General features: G+C 33.5%; 2 protein-coding genes across 2 annotated transcripts; both read right to left on the bottom strand.

Annotated features, from left to right (window-relative positions):
• Window positions 1–4481: 4481 nt before the first annotated feature.
• Window positions 4482–8911, bottom strand: LOC109001614. The gene is made up of 7 exons (XM_018978965.2): window positions 8834–8911; window positions 6470–6683; window positions 6274–6382; window positions 6057–6180; window positions 5898–5976; window positions 5103–5160; window positions 4482–4765 (listed from the first exon to the last, which is right to left on the bottom strand). The coding sequence occupies exons 1-7, from the start codon at window positions 8909–8911 to the stop codon at window positions 4603–4605; spliced, it is 825 nt and encodes a 274-aa protein (XP_018834510.1). The 3' UTR covers window positions 4482–4602.
• LOC109001703 (receptor-like protein 2) lies at window positions 8903–11320 on the bottom strand. The gene is made up of 2 exons (XM_018979100.2): window positions 10634–11320; window positions 8903–10543 (listed from the first exon to the last, which is right to left on the bottom strand). The coding sequence occupies exons 1-2, from the start codon at window positions 11316–11318 to the stop codon at window positions 9054–9056; spliced, it is 2175 nt and encodes a 724-aa protein (XP_018834645.1). The 5' UTR covers window positions 11319–11320; the 3' UTR covers window positions 8903–9053.
• Between the last annotated feature and the right edge of the window lie 9944 nt (window positions 11321–21264).

Genomic DNA, 21264 nt, shown 5'->3' with positions numbered 1-21264 from the left:
ACTCACAATGGATTATTCATCCTATCCTTTAAAATACATCACAAAAACCTACTTTTTTTATTTTACATGCTGATTTTTACAATATAACATACATCAGCTTATCTATTTTTTTCTTCATATCATTTAAATATTATACTTTTTAATCTTTTTTTATTCATTTCAAATATTTTTTTTTAACTACTAATGATATCCTCAGATCTTTTGATATTTACAATATCTCTCCATATATAATATCATATAATTATGTTATATTTTAAATTAATCCAAATCTATAAGCTAAATCAAAATATAAATTAATTCAAAAAATAAAAAGAAAAAATTATATAATAAAATTAATCCAAATTAGATGGATTTGATATTTATTTAATATTTTTGTATAACCTATAGCAATTCTAAAATATATATATATATATATATATATATATATATATTTGATATTAAAATTAAAGTTGCGTTGTTGAGGAGAGTAGCAGACAAGGAAGTATATTTCATATGAAAATTAACGTTAGAGGTGCAGTACCATGCAGATCAGTACGTGGGAGACTGTTTGATGAAGGAGAAATGATTAAAAAATAATTTACAATTGTGAACAGTTACCGCTAGATGTAGCGGTAACACTGTAGTCAACTGTAAATTATAGATGAAATAGATAATCCATTGGATGCAACTTTTAGACCATTTTCTTTAGGCCTTGTTTGTTTTCCAAAAACATCTCATCTCATCTCATCTCATCTCACCTCATCATTACAACTTTCTCAAATCCCCACACAAAATAAAATAAACAATTCAACTTTTTCAAATCCCAAAACAACAATAATATTAAAAAATATATTTTAACAATATTTTATTCAACTTTTTAACTTTAATCTCAACTCATCTCATCTCATCTCATCTCATCTCTGAAAACAAACGGGCCTAAATTATACAGAAATTTAGGTTTTACATGATCGGTTGGGAGTGCTCTTATTTCTATAAAAAAATGCATATGGCATCTGTACGAACGGGAAATGATAGATGTCCCGCTGGAGTTACCGCCCGCTCCCAATTTTTTTATTTTTTATTTTGTTATTTAATGGTTAAGGATGTATTTTTTAATAATATTATATTTTTTTAAAAAAATATTTAAAAATATTAAAATATATATATAAAAAAAAATTCTAAGACTAGCGGTGGCTGAGCGGTGAATGTAGAGCCATCCCTGTATGAATTTTGGATTCGAAAAGAGTAGTCTGTACGAATGGTGAAAACGACATATGAAATCGACAAACTGAGACGGGGACCACAAGCCTAGGGGCTCCAGCTGGGAGCTCTCGCTGGGGGTGTAGTATTATTTTACATATGTTTTGTTTAAGTAATTTTTTATATAGATCTTTAATTTTTTTAAAAAATAAAATAAATTTAAAACATCATTAAGAAAGTACTTTCTTAATCAGAAAGTAAAAAAATATATATTAAAAAATACTTTTTTAATCACGAAGTAAAATAAAAAAATTATAAATTTTACTTCATGATTAAGAAAATATTTTTTAATAATATTATGATTTAAAAAAAAATATTTAAAATGGTCATCCTACAGCTCCCGTTGGGGTCTCCTGCTGGGCTTAGCATGTACTTTTCTATTTGTATTTTTTTAATTTATTTTTTATATAGATTTTTTTACACTTTTAAATATTTTTAAAAAATAAAATAAATTTAAAATATCATTAAAAAACACTTCTTTAATCAGAAAGTAAAAAAAAATCATTAAAAAATACTTCCTTAATCACGAAGTAGAATAAATATTATTTTTTATTCTACTTCGTGATTAAGAAAGTATTTTTTAATAATATTGTAATTTTTATTTTATTTTTTTAAAATATTTAAAATTATTAAAAATATCTATATAAAAAAAATTAAAAAAAAAACATATAAAAAAATACTAGAGCCTAGCGGGAGCTCCCAACAGGACATCTAGCATTTTCCTATTCTATAAGGGACACAAAGTTTGGCCAGTTAGAGAATTCGCTTTATAAATTTATCTAGCTATTTTTTAATTACACTAAATAACAGATTCTTTAAATATATTATTATTCTATTAAAATATTAATTTTAATATTTTTATTTATTTTTTAACGTTGATATTAGATTTAAAAAAAATGGCATCACCTAATCATAATATTGCAAAATTAGAACTTAAAGCACTCCAACAAGATGATGCCATATCATTGAAATGATGATTGATGGAGGCTGGCCACCTTCTGTGGTTGAGTTTGAAATTTGGGCGTTTTGTGCTTTTGAGATGAATAGACATTTTCTGGAATTGTGAGGTCATGTGAGACGAACAGACACGAGAGAGAGAATTTTTTATGCCGAAATAATACTTGGTCAACAACTTAGACTTAACAAATTAGACCTGTGAAAATAATCAAAGTTAAAAATATTGTAGTTTTGTTAAGTCCACTACGATAAATTTTTATGCAATCTAGTTAACATTTGACCAAAATGTAACTGTGTTGAATCAACTACTAGTGCTTTTAGTATAAGAACTAAATTTTTCATAATTTATTTCTGGGCAAGTATCCAGCCATGGTGCATCATATGCTTGAGCATTCACAATGGGTTACGTAAAATTCATATTTTTGTAAAATTTAAAGAAAATAACTCAAAAGTCACGTCCAACCGATTATGTATTTCATCTTTATTTTCCAAATAACTATAGTGATTCCGCTACATTTAGCTGATACCGTTCACATTTTTAAGGTCTCGTTTGTTTTCACAACACTTCTCATCTCATCTACTAATTATAATTTTCTCAAATTTTTATATAAAATAAAATAAATAATTCAACATTTTCAATTGCAAAAAATAATAATAATATTAAAAAAAAATTCTAATAATATTTTATTTAATTTTTAACTTTTATATCAATTCATCTCATCTCATATGCGAAAACAAACAATGTTTGTTTTTAATTATCATTATTTTTAATTCATTTCTCTCCTTCAGCTCTTCTTTCATTGTTGCTTTTGTTTTGCCTAGTTTCATTTCAGCCCATGTTTTGTTTGGCGCCATCTCGTCCTCTAGTAAAACTGAATCGGTTGTTCATTGATTTCATCACCGAGTTTTCTCTCGCGAAAAAAGTGGCTGCCTCATCTTGGTCAAGCAACACTGACACTGGAAGTAACAAAATCCTCTCTTTCGTCCTCTCTCCAAACAACCCAAAATCGTAGAAGCTGCCTCGTATAATTTCTTTTTCCAATTTGTTGAATTTTTCCCTCTTAATTTCAGGGTCTGATTAGCTCTTCCGAAATGGTATTAAGGTTTAACTTTTGAGTTCTTCACTTGAATCAATGGAGGTTTTGTTTATGAGCTTTGGGTTAAAATGGCAGCAAGCGAAGCTATTTGAAACAGAAACAAGTTGCTTCGATTTAGAATTTTGTGAGAGATGAGGGAGGGTTTGAGATCTCGGAAGATATTGTAAATATTAAAGATATGAATATATTATTAATAGTTAAAGGAAATATTTGAAATGACTAAAAAATATTAAAACAAGAATATTTAAATGATTTAGAAAAAAAAAATAGATAAATTAATGTTGATATATTTTAAAAGTTGATATATAAAATAGAAAAAGTAAAATTTGATAATATATTTTAAAGAATAAGCCGAGAAAACATTGTGAGTGCTTTAATGACACACTTCACTTCATAATAGAAAGCTAAGAGCATTCACATTCGTCTCCCAATAAGTGCTCCTGAGCCAAATTATAGGGAAAAAAATACGAGAAGGGAAGAAAATGGGACTTTGGCGGACATCCCAAACTAAGTTCTTGATTTTAGGACTCGTACAGTTGCTCCCCAAATTATTGCGCTCTAACAATCCTAAATCATTTTTTTTTTCCAAATTAATAATATATTTAGATATATATTATTCCTACTATATATTCAAAACTAAAAACAATATCATAAAAATAAAAAATTCTTATTTTTGTTAATGTGATGCAGATTATATTTTTATATCATTCAATAGTAAATAAAGTCATTTTTACTAAACATTTAACTGATTTTTATTAACAAACACTCATTTCCATATTGCTATATACGATTTCAATTCCTAAATAATTATATAATTATATATATTTTAAAGTTCAAATAGAATTATATATTGAAATTCCCTAATAATTTTTTAAAATTTAACCGTTGGAAAAAACGATTTTGAATAAAGTTCTATTATTTTTAAAGACGTAATAATTTGGAAAGCATTATTAAGCAAAAAAATAATTTAAATTTTTGTTTAAAATATTCAGAGTTATTGTTCAAAAAGAAGGAAAATATAAAATAAAAAAGTGAGTAGTTATATGGCAAAGGGAAATGAGAGAAAATAATAATAAAGAAAGAATAGAAAAAGACTATTTTAATAGAATAGAGAAATAATAGAGAATGAGATGTAAGAAGTTCTAGAAAGATGAGCAAAATTTTAGACAATTTTTTAGCTAAAATTTAAGCAAAAATTTGATTAGATGTGAATGCTCTAAGGCATCTCCAAACAATATTAATTCTTTAATTTTAGCTAATCAAGAGACTGCATTCTCTATTTGAGCTAATTTCTTTTTCCATAAATTCTCTATTCATTTATGTACAATCTGCTGGAAGTGCCTTCTTTGACCATGACTAGTCCCAATTTGGGAGACCCACCCATTACTGCGCCCACATGTCTCTTTCTAGCTGTTACCAACACTGTCCAGATCTGTTTTACAGAGGCCACAATTTTACACCTATGGTAAGGTCTGGACGGAAGCAGAAACAGAGTCATGCTAAAGGTTTTTCATATGCAATATTTCATATCAAAACTAAGTGCTGAGCAGATATAAATCACATAAATTGTATGCAAAAGTATAGAATTTCAGATTTGCTCTTTTATACAATTAAGAAACAATGTGGCAAAAATGCTCATGTCTACACCAATCATGACAGAATTTTTTTGTACATGTTCAGATAACAAAAAATGCAGAAAAAATGCCTGAGATTGTTTTCTAATGTTTCATAACCAAATATGCACGTTTAAAAAAAAAAATCAACTTCAGTCAAAGTTTAGGCAAAATCTAGCATAGGAGTACTGCTTACTTGACTCTTGCAATGTATTGTCTAAATCTTTGAGTTTGAACTCTGGCAATCCCAACACCTATACTAGAGAACATGAATTGATATATTAATAACCTACATAAGCACCAAACCTATCCAACTAATAGCATCTACCCGATTCTAATGACAGATTAACGCAAGCCCACAATTATTAATTAAATCATCACACACCCATAAAACAAAACCACCGCAATTTCAAGCCAACCAACTCACTCCCGGCAAGTCAATTAAACTAAACAGCCATAATTAATTCGTCACACACACTTCAAGCAAAAGCAACCACATTTTCCAGCAATTAAAACAACCCAACCAGCCACATATAACAGCCCGAACAACCACACTCATAAAACCAACAGCCACATGTCAACCCAAACAACCATGTGTCAACCCAACCAGTCACATATCGACCCAAACAGCCACATATTAACCCTGGACAGCCACACATTCCACGAGGTTGAACCACAAAAGTTATAAGTTCAATAGCATCTACAATTTAAAATACACGAATATAGACGTAGAACCTTCTAGTAAGCACCAACAACCAAGTCACACAATAACATAAGCGACAATTACGACGCTAAAACTCACATGTACCTTTCCTAGTCCCGGAGTGGAGATCGATTGGTTTCGTGGTTAAACTACGCTGCCTAGTGTAAGATTACTACCTTGTGATTAGTATTCAACAATTCAATTAGAAATTAAATTTAAAGAATTTGGGGGGATAATCGCAAAGTGGAATCAACACCCAAAAATGTAATATAATCGATTAGGGCATGCCTTGGTGCCGGTGAGAGGTGCCTGTAGACTCCGATGTCCCTGTTGACTGCGGCCTAAAACCTAGAGTAAGAGAAGGCGTCTGTAGAAGAGAAAATCAAGGGGCTATAAGGAAAGGAGTACGTGAGACAGAACCATGAACCAAGATAGGGAAACGCTCACTGATGTGGGACGGGGACTACGGCGACGAAAATGGAGCCCACGGACAGAGGCGACAACGTACGGCTTGGCCACGCACGTTGGCCGGAACCAAAACAGAGATGTGTGAGAAAAACCTAGAGACTTGCTATGACAGCCACAAAACCACAATGGAATTAAAAACAAATAACGAAGTGAGAGCGATCTGAAAACCTAGAGTGAGAGAAACTGAGATGCTTACCGTCGTTTAACCAAAACTCCGGTGAGGAACTTGTAGGCGACACAACCCACAGAGCAGCGGACGGTAGACTCACAAATCACAAGAGAGGGGCGAGGAAAATGAGAATAAACTGCGTGTGAAAAAGATAATGTGAAAAATTGGCGAGTGTAGTGCATCGTGGGCACAGAGAGAGATGAAGAACGTACGGGGAATTTACCTGTGTGAAGAGGGAAATCGGCGATGAAGCTGATCGTAGCGGTGGTTTTGCACGACGGGGATGAGTGACCGTCGTCAATTGAAGCCCTAGAAACCAACCAAGGGGCCTGTCGCACAAACAAACTGCTGGGTGAAAGGAGAGGGAGAAACAGAGTGCGTGAGAGAAAATGGGGAGGAGAGAAACTGAAGGAAGAAGAAACCGATGGGAAGAGGGACTTTACAACTTATCAAAACGGCGTCATTTCCATTAAACGGGCCAAGTCGTGGGCCTGGATCTGGGCTTGTAATCACTACTAAAAATATTCTAAGTTTTTGAACTGAGCGTTCAATTTGGTAACATAGATGGAAGATATTCAGAGGGAAAATGCTACATGCCCCGCTGGGGGCTCCCGCTGGGGCATGTAGCAATTTTTTTATATATATTTTTTAAATTTATTTTTATATAGATATTTTTAATAATATTAAATATTTTAAAAAATAAAAAAAAATTATAATATTATTTAAAAATATTTTCTTAATTATGAAGTAAAATAAAAATTAATATTTAATGATTTGTATTTTACTTTTTGATTAAGGAAGTGTTTTTTTTTTTTTACTTTCTGATTAAGGAAGTGTTTTTTAATGATTTGTTTTTTACTTTCTGATTAAGGAAGTGTTTTTTAATGATTTGTTTTTTACTTTTTGATTAAGGAAGTGTTTTTTAATGATTTTTTTTTTACTTTCTGATTAAGGAAGTGTTTTTTAATGATTTTTTTTTTACTTTCTGATTAAGGAAGTGTTTTTTAATGATATTTTAAATTTATTTTATTTTTTAAAAATATTTATAAGTGTAAAAAAAATCTATATAAAAAATAAATTATAAAATGACACATAAAAAAGTACATGTTAAGCTCAACGGGAGCCCCCAACGGAGGCTGTAATATGACTATTTTAAATATTTTTTAAAAAAATCATAATATTATTAAAAAATATTTTCTTAATCATGAAGTAATTTTTTTTATAATTTTTTATTTTACTTCGTGATTAAGAAAGTATTTTTTAATATATATTTTTTACTTTTGAATTAAAAAAATATTTTCTTAATAATATTTTAATTTAATTTAATTTTTTTTAAAATATTTTAAAATATTAAAAAATTTATATAAAAATTATTTAAATAAAATATATATTAAATAATACTACAGCCCCAGCGGGAGCTCCCAGCGGGAGCCCCCAGCGGGGGCTGTAGCACTACCCTATTCAGAGAGATCAAAACCTTAGATCTCTTTCAATGAAAGGCACTGAAGATTGATGTCAAATCTTATTGTTCCACAGTTGGGGTCTCATTAAATGTAAGAGAAATTATATTTATAGTCGTGGAGTGCGCAAGTGTAACACAATCTTTTGAAAAATGTGAGTAAATACGAGATGACCATATGAAGTTTTTTCTTTTTAAAAGTAGGCTCTATTATTTTTCAAAACGATTGCGTAGTACTTGCGCATCCTATGACTATATATAATATTACTCTAAATGTAATCTAGAACATTTTGAAACTAATAAGAAGTGAATGGTTCATATATATTCATGATCTTGAATGTTTCAAAAGCCTGAATGGTTCAAAAACTTGACCATACATATCAATTTGAATGATGTTGAATGTTGATGTAAAGCTCTAATAAGAATGAACAGACCATGATATATATCAAAACTTGAATGGTTCAAAACGTCTTGAATGACTGTATTGATCATGACATTCTATTTGACATATTAAATCATGGCAGGTTTGTGTTGTACGCAGAAAATAGAACATCATTAAAATTCTTGTTTGTGTTCTGTGCAGAAAAAGTCATTAGGCGTCTGCCGAAAGCAAATTAAACCGACAAAATTCGAAAAATCTTCATCTAAGAAATCTTCTCAAACTTAGATTTTGAAACACATGTCCTTACTCGACTACTTGCCTAAGAAAAAAGAGGTACAGAGAAAAAAGCGTACATTTTTAGACTAAATTGTTCTCAATTTTGGTCATTACTTGATTTTGGTTGCAACGCTACACAAATACTCTAACTCGGCATCTTACAAGATATATAAGTTAATAAATCAAGCATTTTCCACATGGTTGCATCATGTTTATATTATATCTTGTCACATATACCCTTTTTTCACCCTAGACTCTGTAATTAAGATTGCATCGAAAAATTGTCCAAATTACACATTTAAGTAAGATTTTTCACATGGTATGGCATTAATTAGGAAAGAAATTAAACTTATGAATCGAAAGATTCAAATATGCATGCTTACATGAAATATGGGATTGAGAAAAGCAATTGGTTAATGTTAACTATTTTGTTTTTTTTCTTAATCCGAATATAGAAAGATTAGAATTACCAGTGACAGATCAAGGCGAAATGAAAACAAACAACAAAGAAGCAAGCCATAAAAGACCACGTACAGCTTCCGATTCATTGTAGCCGAGCAAGGGAATCATATTGAACTTGATATAGAGTATAAGAACGTCTAAATTGATGAAAAGTTGAAACTTGAGAAACTAAACTGACGACTAACTCTAGAGAGCCCAATTTATTACTCAAAGAACATCATGTATATACTAGGGCTCCTTCTGCACAATCCAGCCAGAGACAGTAGTACTGGCTGCGATTGTCTCATCGAGCCTATCTTTTAACTTGTCTAGGAATAAAAAATATGCGACTCTCCATTTATGGTACAATACCAGAGGACCACACACTCCCCAAAATCCTGTAATGAAGCCCAGTGCCACAATAATATGAAACCATGGGATTGAATCTCCATCTTCCTCATAATGAATGTCCTTGTCTTTACTCATGTCTCTTGTAAGATTGCCACACTTGGGAAGTGGGGCACCACAAAGTCCAGGGTTGCCCATGTATGCAGAAGCATCAAAGCTTTGGAGCTGAGTGCTTGTTGGTATTTCTCCGTATAGTTCATTGTCTGCAACACTAAAATTATGCAAAAAATTCAAACTAGTTAGTGATGCTGGTATTTCCCCAGACAACTGATTTTCAGAGAGGTTCAGATCTTCCAAGTTTGTGAGCTCCGATATTTGGCTTGGAATGTTGCCTGAGAAGCTGTTATGGCTAAGGTCCAATGTACGAAGTTGCTTCAAACGTGCTATCTCTACAGGAATGTGGCCACTGAGACTATTGTTTCTAAGGACTATATTTGGCTTCCAGTTGTTGATGGAGTTGTACTGGTGAAGCCAACGATTCATGTTTACGTTAAAAATTGGTAAAAGAAAAGAGCTATTATCTCCTAGATACTGTGCTGATACTAGTGCTGGCAATGCACAAAGTTCCTTTGGGAATTCACCGGAAATGAGGTTCTCAGACAATTGTAAAGAGATAAGTCTTGGAAGGATTGGCAACCAACGAGGAATTGGACCTGTGATACGATTGGTATTTAGATTTAGGATTTCTAGCTTCTTAAGCTTAGATATCCATATGGGAAACTGACCGGTCAGTTGGCACTCACTAAGATCCAAAAATCGAAGATTTTTGAATCCATTAGAAGCAAACTGCATATTGATGTCGTCATTTGAAATCATCTCTTGTAGGAAATTGTGAGCCATAAGAACAACATCAAGCCTCTTGCAATGCATCAGAATCTTGATTGCACTTGTGAAATTAGTTAGCCTATTGAAACTAACTGAGAAGAAAGATAAATGTCTCAATTGAGCCACCTCAGGCGGGACTTGTCCCTCTAATCGATTATGGGAAATTCGAATTCCTCTTAGGGACTTGCATGAGAGAAGGCTCGCTGGGAAATTTCCGGTGAAGTTGTTAAACCCCAGGTCAAGTATGGTGAGTTGTTGAAGACTGGAGAAATTAAGGTTGGAGATGTTTCCTTCCAAGGAATTATTTCGTAAATCTAATTGGATAAGATTAGTGCAATTCATCAATGACGGTGGCAAAGAACCTGTGAGGAAGTTATTTCGAAGGTGCAAGTGCTTTAAGTTGGAAAGCTTTGCAAAATCCAGTGGAAGCTTGCCACCGAATTTATTGTTACTTAACTCGAGGTTGGAGAGCTTGGTAAGGTTGACAATGCCATCGTTGATGGATCCTGAAAGATAATTGGAAGGTATGGAGATTTCTTCTAATGCTGTTGCACTATACATGTCATGTGGAAGAGATTTTGTGAGAGAGTTAGAACCTGCTCGGAAAATCTTTAGTTTGGAGCATCCTCCTAACCCACGAGGAATTTCGCCCCTATGATTATTGCCGGAGAAATCAAGGAACCTGAGGTTGGGAGAATTGATGCAAGGAGAGGAAGGAATAGGCCCTTCGAAATTATTATTGCAGACATTGAGCTCGGTCAAGTTCCATGCTTGTTTGAGAAATGAGGATTGGATCCACCCATTGAATTCATTGTTAGAAATGTCAATTGCTTGAATGGAGGCAGGCCATGATCCATTAGATGAAAATAACAATGATATATCTCCAACTAGATGGTTGTGGCTCAGATCAAGGACCTCGAGTTGATTCATGGATGAAAAGAATCTGAGGGGAAGAGAATCAAGTGAATTATTGGAGAGATTGAGGTGTGAGAGGCTTGTGAGGTTTCCAAGGAATGGAGATACACTCCCTTCGAGATCCTTAGAGGGTAACGAAATATGAGTGACCCGACCTTTATGATCACAAGAAATACCTTCCCAATGGCAACAATCAGTGGCAGACCAATTTAAAGAAGGGGAAGCTGAGGTATTAAAAGGTAGGGACAAGAGAGAGTTGCGGTCTTTCTGGTTGCATGCATGCAGATTTGCAGAGGAGATGCTGAAAAAGAGGAACAAGCCGGTGAGGATCATCAGGAGATAATTATGAGGGATAGGCTCCGACATGTTTCTTCTGCTTCGTTGGTACACATACCAGAAGAAGCATACGCATGAGTTATTTATTGCCATCATTACCTATATGTCGATGTCTATCAGACAGTGCTTTTTTTTTGTCTTTAGATGGAATATATTCTCAACTTGATATATGCAGCCAAGTACGTAGTACTCTTGCAAGTGGTTCATGCAATAAATACTTGGGCTTTTTATATAAAATAAAATAAAAAATAAAAAAATAAAAAATACTTGGACTTTGTTGGTAAGATAAATCATTTCAATCCGTACATCTCAAATTAATTATTAATAAAATTTATTATCTTCTTAACTTTTCATAAAAAATTAAAATTCATTTTAATTCATTTCATATATTCAAATAGATATATCAATATATTTACATTTAAATACATTTTAATAGAATTTATAGAATACTATTATTTATAGATCATCTCAACTTATTATTTATTACTTTTAGAAAATCTTAAAATTAAAGCACTGCTGAATATATAAATACCTCAAATTGCAACAAATTAATTCATTACTAGTACTGCTGCTGCTACTATATATTAGGTGATTTAACACATCAATTATTTAGGGAAATCTAAATTTTAATTAGCTTAATTTTTTGTGTTTCAAGTTACTTTTGATATGTAAGTCGTGATTGTGTTGGATTTAGAATGAGTAAAAACTACGTACGTCTAGATGCATGTATTTGTCTCAAAATATATAGGAAAATGATAGGGATCCCGCTAGATGGTTGCGATCCTTTTTTCTTTTTATTTTTATTTTTATTCAGTAATTAAGAAAATATTGTTTAATAATATTATGATTGTTTTTAAATATTTAAAAGTGTTAAGAAAATAATATGAAAAAATAATAATCTCTAAGTGAAAGAGAAAAAAAAAAAAAGAAGGTAGCGGGACATATAGGGGATCCCCCAGCGGGATCCCTAGCATTGTCCAAATATATATCCACCTTGAAAGCTGTTACAACCTAGCTAATCCAACACGTTAGCATGATGCATGCGCGACGCTTTCTTCACGCTACGACTGAGTCTTTTAATTAAGACAAAAAGTTTGATCTCTTTCTTCCTTTCCTTTCCCCACATTCAGCTTTTAGAGATAAGCTTTTGTTTGAATAGATCAATTCAAACAAATTAATACGTGCATGGCCCGTTTCATTATTTTGTATTTTCTGCATGTTTCAAGGCTATGTAATTAATGGGTTGTGTACTTATGCTTGAAGAAAATATTCGTTTTATTTGTAAAACTCATGCTTGTTCTTGACTTGTAATTTGTTCTTGACTTGTCACTTAATAATTTTTATGTAAACATGACTGTCAATTAATTTGTTATGATATATTAAGAATTTGTAATGAAGATTTTATATTAATTTTTCCTGATTTAATGACTATTTGCAGGTAGCTGCATGAAGGCAACAAATGGTTATATATAAATAAATGTATACATATATATTTTACATAATATTATTTGCTGCGAGATCATTTTGCTGCAAAAAAGTTTTCCGACAACAATAATTGAAACCAGAAAGGTTATGCGACGGATAGTAAACTCTTTTTGCGGTGACTTTTATTGCCGCACAAATATAATTGTTTGCGTCCATTTGAATGGTTTTTTTTTTCATTTGAACGACTATTAAGGATGAAACTTTTTGTCTAAAAGAAATCCATTTGAACATTTTTGAATGAAAATGATAAATTTCGCACCAAAAAACTTTTTGGGACGAGTTAGAAACGAAATCATCTCAAAACACTTTTAGGGACGAAATCGAAACTTTTTAGAATGAAAATTTTCATCCTTAAAAAGTAATTTAGTGAGAAGACTTTCTTCAAAAGTTTTGCGAATAGGTAGTACTAATATGTCTAGCAATTCCACACACTCCCAAAATTAATCCTATGATGAAGCCGACGACTATATATAGTAATCATGTGATCAAACCATGGAATTGTATGTACGGCCATGAGCCATCCTCCTCGTTATGATCAGTGACCTCGTCTTTCCTACGAGAGATATAGAGCATCGCGCAGCTTTTATAGCATTAACCATCAACAAAGAATCACTTTCTAGAATAAGATCTTTTATATTTATTATTAATAATTTTTTGGGATTTATTTTGGAAGTCATAGAAAGATTATAAACTTATGCTTGTGGTTATAATTATAAATTAATTGGCCGTCCACATACGTAATTAACGTACATGCAGATAAGCCAGTGATGGATGGATTAGTGGGAGTGATACCACGTGATGACATTAATTAATTGAGTTTTTAATTTTACTTATTAAGAAGGATCATCTGCAGCTTGCGCCATCCCATGCCATTGGTTGGTGAAGCTAGCATGGCGGTTTCCCACACCTCCCTCCTCAGCGCTCGATCGGATTCTGGAACAAAATGGAAGGATTAATGGCTATTTCCTCCTAGCTGGTACTTATTGTATTTGGTCTTGCAAAAACTTCCAAACCATTGATCTCGATCTCATGCTGCATGTACTTCAACTCTCAAAGAAGAAAAGGAGTATAATATCTTTTATTCCATATATTGATCTGATAATCACTCCCAAACAAATCAAATTTTCCTGTTTCATATCTCTCTTTGGTTAAAGTCAAATTTTCTTTCTCCTCCGTTAATTATAAACCTTTATAAAATCCAAATCAACGCATAGCTATAGCTAGGTCACTTGACGGGCAATATATATATATATATATATATATATATATATATATCTGTGTGTGTGTACATAAAAAATAATCGATCGTTAATCAAATATTAATAATATCTCCGCATGCAGTTAATTATCCCAGGAAAAATAAAGCAACCAAATGAATCATTTAATGGATTGACTACTAATCCTCGATCGGAACTAGTGATCTTCTGCATTAATCCATTATATATATTGAATAATCTCATTATAAGAAAACTATTTTGTGGTCAATTATTTACTGCTAAAATGAGTCTATTCACATCACAAAAAGTCATTCTCATTACAAATAATTTGTCATAAATACTCATTTTTCTTAAATCAGCTTGTAACAAAAAATAGTAATAATTCACAAAGTGAATTCGACAATTTAGCATAATTAAAACATTCATGATTGAGGAAGTACTCGGGATTTATAAGGGTAATAATTAATGAAGAGATCAATAGAAGTTGATGAAGAGTTCTCCAAATTTCTTAGAACAGTAGTACTGCCATTAATTGAATTGATGCTAAATCGACAACAAAACTATTAATCGAAGAAGAAGACCTCTGCATCATGCATACACTAATTTGTACAGTACGAATTATAGCATTGATCTGTCCTCTGTGCAATCTCGCCAAATATAAAGTCAGTGTCACATAGAGTCCATTTTTTTTTTTTTGATAAAAAACATACTGCACTCATTAATAATGGATATTACAACTTTATCTGAAACATACATTATAAGCCAACTTCAAACAATAATAACTCCCCAGTCCATACTGTGACTGACATGGTCTAGTCCAAGTTGTAAACATTTCTAGACTTAAAGTTTGAGAGACATGCTCATAACTCTGTCCAAGACAGAGTTAACCAAGCCCCTTTTCCGTCGGAGTAGGGTGCACCAAACCTTACTCTTTGTCTAAGATGAAGTTGAGGAAACACTCTTCGGACAAATCCAAGAGACTGTGTTTTTTGATTTTTTATTTTTTTAAAAAATAAAAGACATTATAGAAATTAAAAATATATGAGAAAATAATGGATTACATCTTGGAAAGATATAGATTTGCATTTTCAACTTTGGATGAAAAAAATACAGAAAACAGCGGCTGTGATGGCGCGTGAAGGCCACGCGCCACCCTGGAAGTATGGCGGATAGTCAGATCTAAAGTCCTTGGTGACCCTGGACCTAGAAAGGTCGTGCGTGGCAGCCGAATGGCGATCTGAGTGGTGACGTGTGGGATACACGTGCCCTCTTTGGGCCATGCGTGTGTCTCAAGTGCCGCTCCGTTTAGAGAAATTTTTCGCCCGTCTGAAGGATCGACGCCTTGGGGAGCCCTGTTAGACCCCCACGTTGAGTTGCCTCTAAAGATGCCGCACATGCCCTAGTTATGGTTGGGACATGCACCTTGGCTAGCCCACAAGCATGCCTTGGCTCGTGGGGTGACACGCACGGGGTGCCCAGCATGCATGCATGCCTTGGCTCGTGCGATGACACACACGGGGCGCCCAGCATGCGGGCCAGCATGCGGGCCAGCGAGGTTAGTGGGCACTTGCCCATGCGCGCAGTCATGAGCCGTGCGCCCATACTCGCGGCAATGCGTGTAGGGATGCGCCGTGCGCTCATGACTGCCCCATTGCGCAGGCCCATGCACATCCTTGTGCCCACGTGCATGCGCCGCACAGCCTCAGTGCGCGCGCGAGCGCACCCACGCACAGCACACCACTGCCAGCCCACCTGCCGCAAGCCAGCGAGGTTAGTGGCATGCCTCATAGGCATGCCATCCCGTGCACGGCTCCAACCCGTACCTTGCAAGCTAGGCCAGTGGCATGCCCACCAGGCATGCCATCCAGTGTATGTCTCCAACTCAAGCTTTGCAGCCTCAAAGCCCAAGCCACCAGCTTGGGCCATGCAGATTCAGCGCCTAGGTCACCAGCCTGGGCAATTGAGCTCACTAACATGGCTCACCATCAGCAAGCCATGTCGCACCACTTAGCCATGGACCAGCCCGAAGACTACCATGCACCATCCTAGCCCACCATGGGCCCATGCATGCCATGGCCAAGCTTGGTCCATGCCACTATCATGTTTATTTATTTAATTTAATTAATTAATTATTTACAAGAGACCTATTGGGGGTTTCCAACTTGTATTGCTTATAAATAGGATATCTTTCCATTGCTTTAGAATCTTTTGACAAATACCCTAGAGGGAGGATAATTGTTAGAGAGATCATAAACGGTATCTTTGGACTTGGATTTTTTGGGTGAAATTCGTGAATCCCAAAGAAAGGATTACACTTTACAATTCATTGAATAAATGTAATTCATTTATCTTGTTCTTGCAACTTGGTGCAATTCGTAAATCCAAGTTGTGTTTATCAATATATGAGGTTTATTAAATTCTTGTGCAATTCTTGAATCAAGTGTTAGAGTTATGAATCTTTGTTCATTTGATCATTCAAGTTCTTAAGTATTTTTACTTTTGTTCTTGAGTGTTCTTCATTGTGTTCTTGGTGTTCATCACATTTTTTCTCTTCCAAATCCAACAAACCCTAGAAGTAGACCAACCATAGTGTTTGTCAACTTTCCATAATTGTTTTGCTTCATCCATTTTACCCTAGCCAAATCACACTTTCCTATTTGGTGCAAAGCCCTATTCGGCTACTATTTGCCTTATTTGGATTTGCCCTAGCTGCCCACTCCACTTGCCTACTAGTGTTCCTATAATTTAGGAATCCTAGTTGACCCAATCAAATCCCTATAGCCGGCCATATACATCACCTTTGACTTCCCAAGATTTTAGGAAACTTGCCTAAAATCTGTCACTAGTCCAACTCGTCCAACCCTAGCCGCCCATACAAATTCCAAAACCCTAGCCTCAGTCACCCATCTTCCAAACCCTAAACCTTAACCCTAAGTGGCGCCAACCCTAATTGTCCTCCATTGTCGTGCGCCTCTTTCATCCATTGTAGTCAATACACTTCGTCAACCTTTCTATCATCCCATACACCAATTCAAGCCTAAACACCTAACCTCACCATACCAAAGTGGTCATCTTGGCCACCATTGTTCGAGAATCAAGCAAGAGAAGAACGGGCTTTCGATCATCTCAAAGAGATCCTAGGCGTGCAGATCATAGTGTTTAGGGACTTGACCGAGGTCCCTAACAAGCCCGTGGTGGTCGCCGGATGTAGAAAAGCAGCAGATTAGCCTTCCTCCATACTTTGCCCTGAAAAGCACCCAAAAAAAGAAAAAGAAAAGGAGAAAAACTAAAGAGAAGAGGAAGGAGGGAAGATGGAAGGAGATCAAAGAAGGGAGGGAGCTCTCCCTTTGATGTTTCTGATCTGAAGGTTTCTAGAGAGAAGGAGGAGCCTCTCTTTCTAAAAACTAGGGCCGGCATCTGTGGTGACGTTCATAGAGTCCATCTTTTAAGTTATCTAGGAATCCAAAATATGCAACTCTCCAATTATTGTTCAAAGGCAAAGGACCGTACATACTCCCCAAAATCCTCATGTAATGTAACCATGCATGGAACTGTAAGTCCAATATCTTTCTTGATTTCAATGAACTTGTCTTTGTCGTTGCCGATAATAGTACGACCACGTTCATTTTGAAGTGGGGCACATCAAAGTTCAGGATTGCTCTCATATGGAGAGGAGCCCATCACTTTGCTCAGTTTGGAATGAGAAGATTGAGAAACTTCTCTTCCTCCCCCTTATCGTTGTTCTTGTGGAGATAGACATAAATATCGTTTCTAAGTGAAGATCTTATATATATATATATATATATATTTATATTTATATATATAGACACATGACACACGCTATGAGCTTGATACTTGAGAAACTTTATTGACAACAAACTCTAGAGAAATCACCAATTTATTTTTCAAAGAAGATCAAGATCATATAAAAACAATAAGGATTATTTTGACGGCTAGTTTATATAATCAACAAAAGTTAAGGATTGAAATTGAGAAAAGACATAACACAGAGAGAAAACTTTGAGAATATGGTTTGTTCATAAAAATCAAAAATTGATTTTGAAATCCACCAGTCGGACTCAAGTAGCTAAGGAAAATCTAGATTTTGAAAATTTTTTCCTAAAAGGAAAAATCTCAATTATTTCCTACAAATAAAATACGTAATAAAATAAGATTCTTGCAAAAAATATGAATCAAGTAAGAATAAGGATCATCTCTAAAAGTGACAGTGAAATATTACCGTAAAAGAAAAAAATAACTTAATTTCGGGAGGAAAAAGGGTCCGTTTTGAGTTCGAAATGTGGACCACCATACAACATGGTGACATGACATGCGGAGCTGAAAAGAGTGTTTTGAATTTGGATCATACGTACGATTTCGATACTTGCAACTAAAATTATGGCAAAAATGTTAACGCGTGTGCAATATCCGTGTTAATCAATTATTCATAATATCTCTGCAGATAATTATATCATTTCTTAGGATTCATGAGGAATAATAAAAAACATTAAAAGGAATCATGAAATGCATGGATTGACTATTCCTCGTAACAAACAATATTAATAATTCACAAATTAAAAGTTTGGTACTTGAACGTAATTAAAACATTCATGATCGAGAAAGTCGGAATTAAGGGTACTAATATAATCAACTACTAGTGCTCATAGTATAAGAACTAAATTATTTCATAATTTATTTCTGGGCAAGTATCCAGCCATGGTTGCATGTGTTTGGAGTTCAACTTTGAAAGTGCATCAGATGCTTGAGCATTCTCAATGGGTTATGTAAAATTTATATTTTTGTAAAATTTAAAGAAAATAACTCAAAAGTGGCGTCCAACCAATTATGTATTTCTTCTTTATTTTCCAAATAGCTACAATGATCCTGTTGTACTTAGCTGATATCGTTTACACCTCTAATTTGTTTTCACATCACTTTTCATTTCATTTTATTCAATCGTTATAATTTTATCAAATTTTCATATAAAATAAAATAAATAATTCAATATTTCCAATTCCCAAAAACAATAATAATATTAAAAAAAATATTCTAATATTATTTTATTCAATTTTTAACTTTTATCCCAATTCATCTCATCTCATATATAGAAACAAACGATATTTGTTTTTAATTAACATTATTTTTAATTCATTTCTCTCTCCTTCAGTTCTTTCGTTGTTGCTTTTGTTTTGCCTAATTTCATTTCAGCCCATGTTTTGTTTAGCGCCATCTCGTCCTCTAGTAAAACTGAATCTGTTGTTCATCGATTTCATCACCGAGTTTTCTCTTGCGGAAAAAATGGCTGCCTTATCTTCGTCAAGCAACACTGACATTGGAAGTAACAAAATCCTCTCTTTCGTCCTCTCTCCCAACACCCCAAAATCGTAGAGGTTGCCTCGTATAATTTCTTTTCCCAATTTGTTGAATTTTTCCCTCTTAGTTTCAGGGTCTGATTTGCACTTCCGAAATGGGTATTAAGGTTTAACTTTTGAGTTCTTCCCTTGAATCAATGGAGGTTTTGTTTATGAGCTTTGGGTTAAAATGATTTTGAATAAAGTTATATTATTCTTAAAAACGTAATAATTTTGAAAACATTATCAAGCAAAAAAATAATTTAAATTTTTGTTTAAAATATTCAGAGTTACAGTTCAAAAAGAAGAAAAATATAAAATAAAAAAGTGAGTAGTTATATCGTAAAGGAAAGTGAGAGAAAATAATAATAAAGAAAAAATAGAAAAGACTATTTTAATAAAATAGAAAAATAATAAAGAATGAAATGTAAAAAGTTTTAGAAAGATGAGCAAAGTTTTAGACAGACTTTTAGCTAAAATTTAGGTAAAATTTGATTAGATGTGAATGCTCTAAGGCATCTCCAAACAATATTAATTCTTTCATTTTAGCTAATCAAGAGACTGCATGCATTCTCAATTTTAGCTAATTTCTTTTTCAATAAATTCTCTATTCATTTATGTACAATCTGCTGGAAGTGCCTTCTTTGACCACGACTAGGTCCCAATTTGGGAGAACCACCCACTACTGCGCCCACGTCTCTTTTTAGCTATTACCAACACTGTCCAGATATCTTTTACAGGCTCCGATGTCTTGGCACCTAACAATCCGTATCCAAGGGGTCGAGAATTACTACTTGTCACATAAAACTATCTCCCAACCATACAAATATAATTTCCAAAGACTCCATAAACATAAATTCACCTATTTTAACCAAACATATATACAATCTATCCTTTACAAGGTTTTCAATAAATAATCCAACAAGATAAATTAATAACTCTACAAATTTCCCAAAATAACATCAACATAATGAAAATATCATCTACACTAAATAAATTCCCCTCATAATTACAGTACACTTAGGTACTCAATAATAAATCCTCAACTATACCCTGCCCCTACTTTCTAATCTTGATTCTCATTAGTATCATCAAAATTATTTAGAGATAAGGGGTGAGTTATCAAAAACTCAGTAAGCAGTGAACATATATTAGTATATACATGAGCAAGTACAGAATGCAAAACAAAACATATTATCAAATGCTTAGAGCGAACATCAAGGGAAACTTTTATTTACAACACTAAAATTTATAAAATCTTTTGGCATAAACCTAATTGAACAATAGAATGTGTTCCATGTTTAACTTCCATGGTAGGGTTGTGTAAACCCCGGTGTCCAACAGAGTCATGCTAAGGGTTTTTCATATGGAATATTTCATATCAAAACTAAGTGCTGAGTAGATATAAATCACATAAATTGTATGCAAAAGTATAGAATTTCAGATTCATTCTTTTATACAGTTATGAAACAACGTGGCAAAAATGCTCATGACACCAGTCATGACAGAAAATTTTTTAGTACATGTTTTCAGATAACAAGAAATGCAGTAAAAAATGACCGAGATTGTTTTCTAATGTTTCATAACCAAATATGCACGTTTTAAAAAAAAAATCAACCTCAGTCAAAGTTTAGGCAAAGTCTAGCATAGGAGCACCGCTTACCTGACTCTTGCAATGTGTTGTCTAAATCTTTGAGTTTGAACTCTGGCAATCCCAACACATATACTAGAGAACATGCATTGACATATTAATAACCTACATAAGCACCAAACCTATCCAAACTAATAGCATCTACCCGATTCTAATGACAGATTAACGCAAGCCCACAATTATTAATTAATTCATCACACACCCATAAAACAAAACGGCCCCAATTTCAAGCCAACCAACTCACTCCCGGCAAGTCAATTAACCCAGACAGCC

Source organism: Juglans regia, chromosome 14 (assembly GCF_001411555.2).
Source record: "Juglans regia cultivar Chandler chromosome 14, Walnut 2.0, whole genome shotgun sequence".
NCBI lineage: Eukaryota > Viridiplantae > Streptophyta > Magnoliopsida > Fagales > Juglandaceae > Juglans > Juglans regia.
Note: the sequence above shows the minus strand (reverse complement) of the source record. Positions and strands in the feature narration are given on the sequence as shown.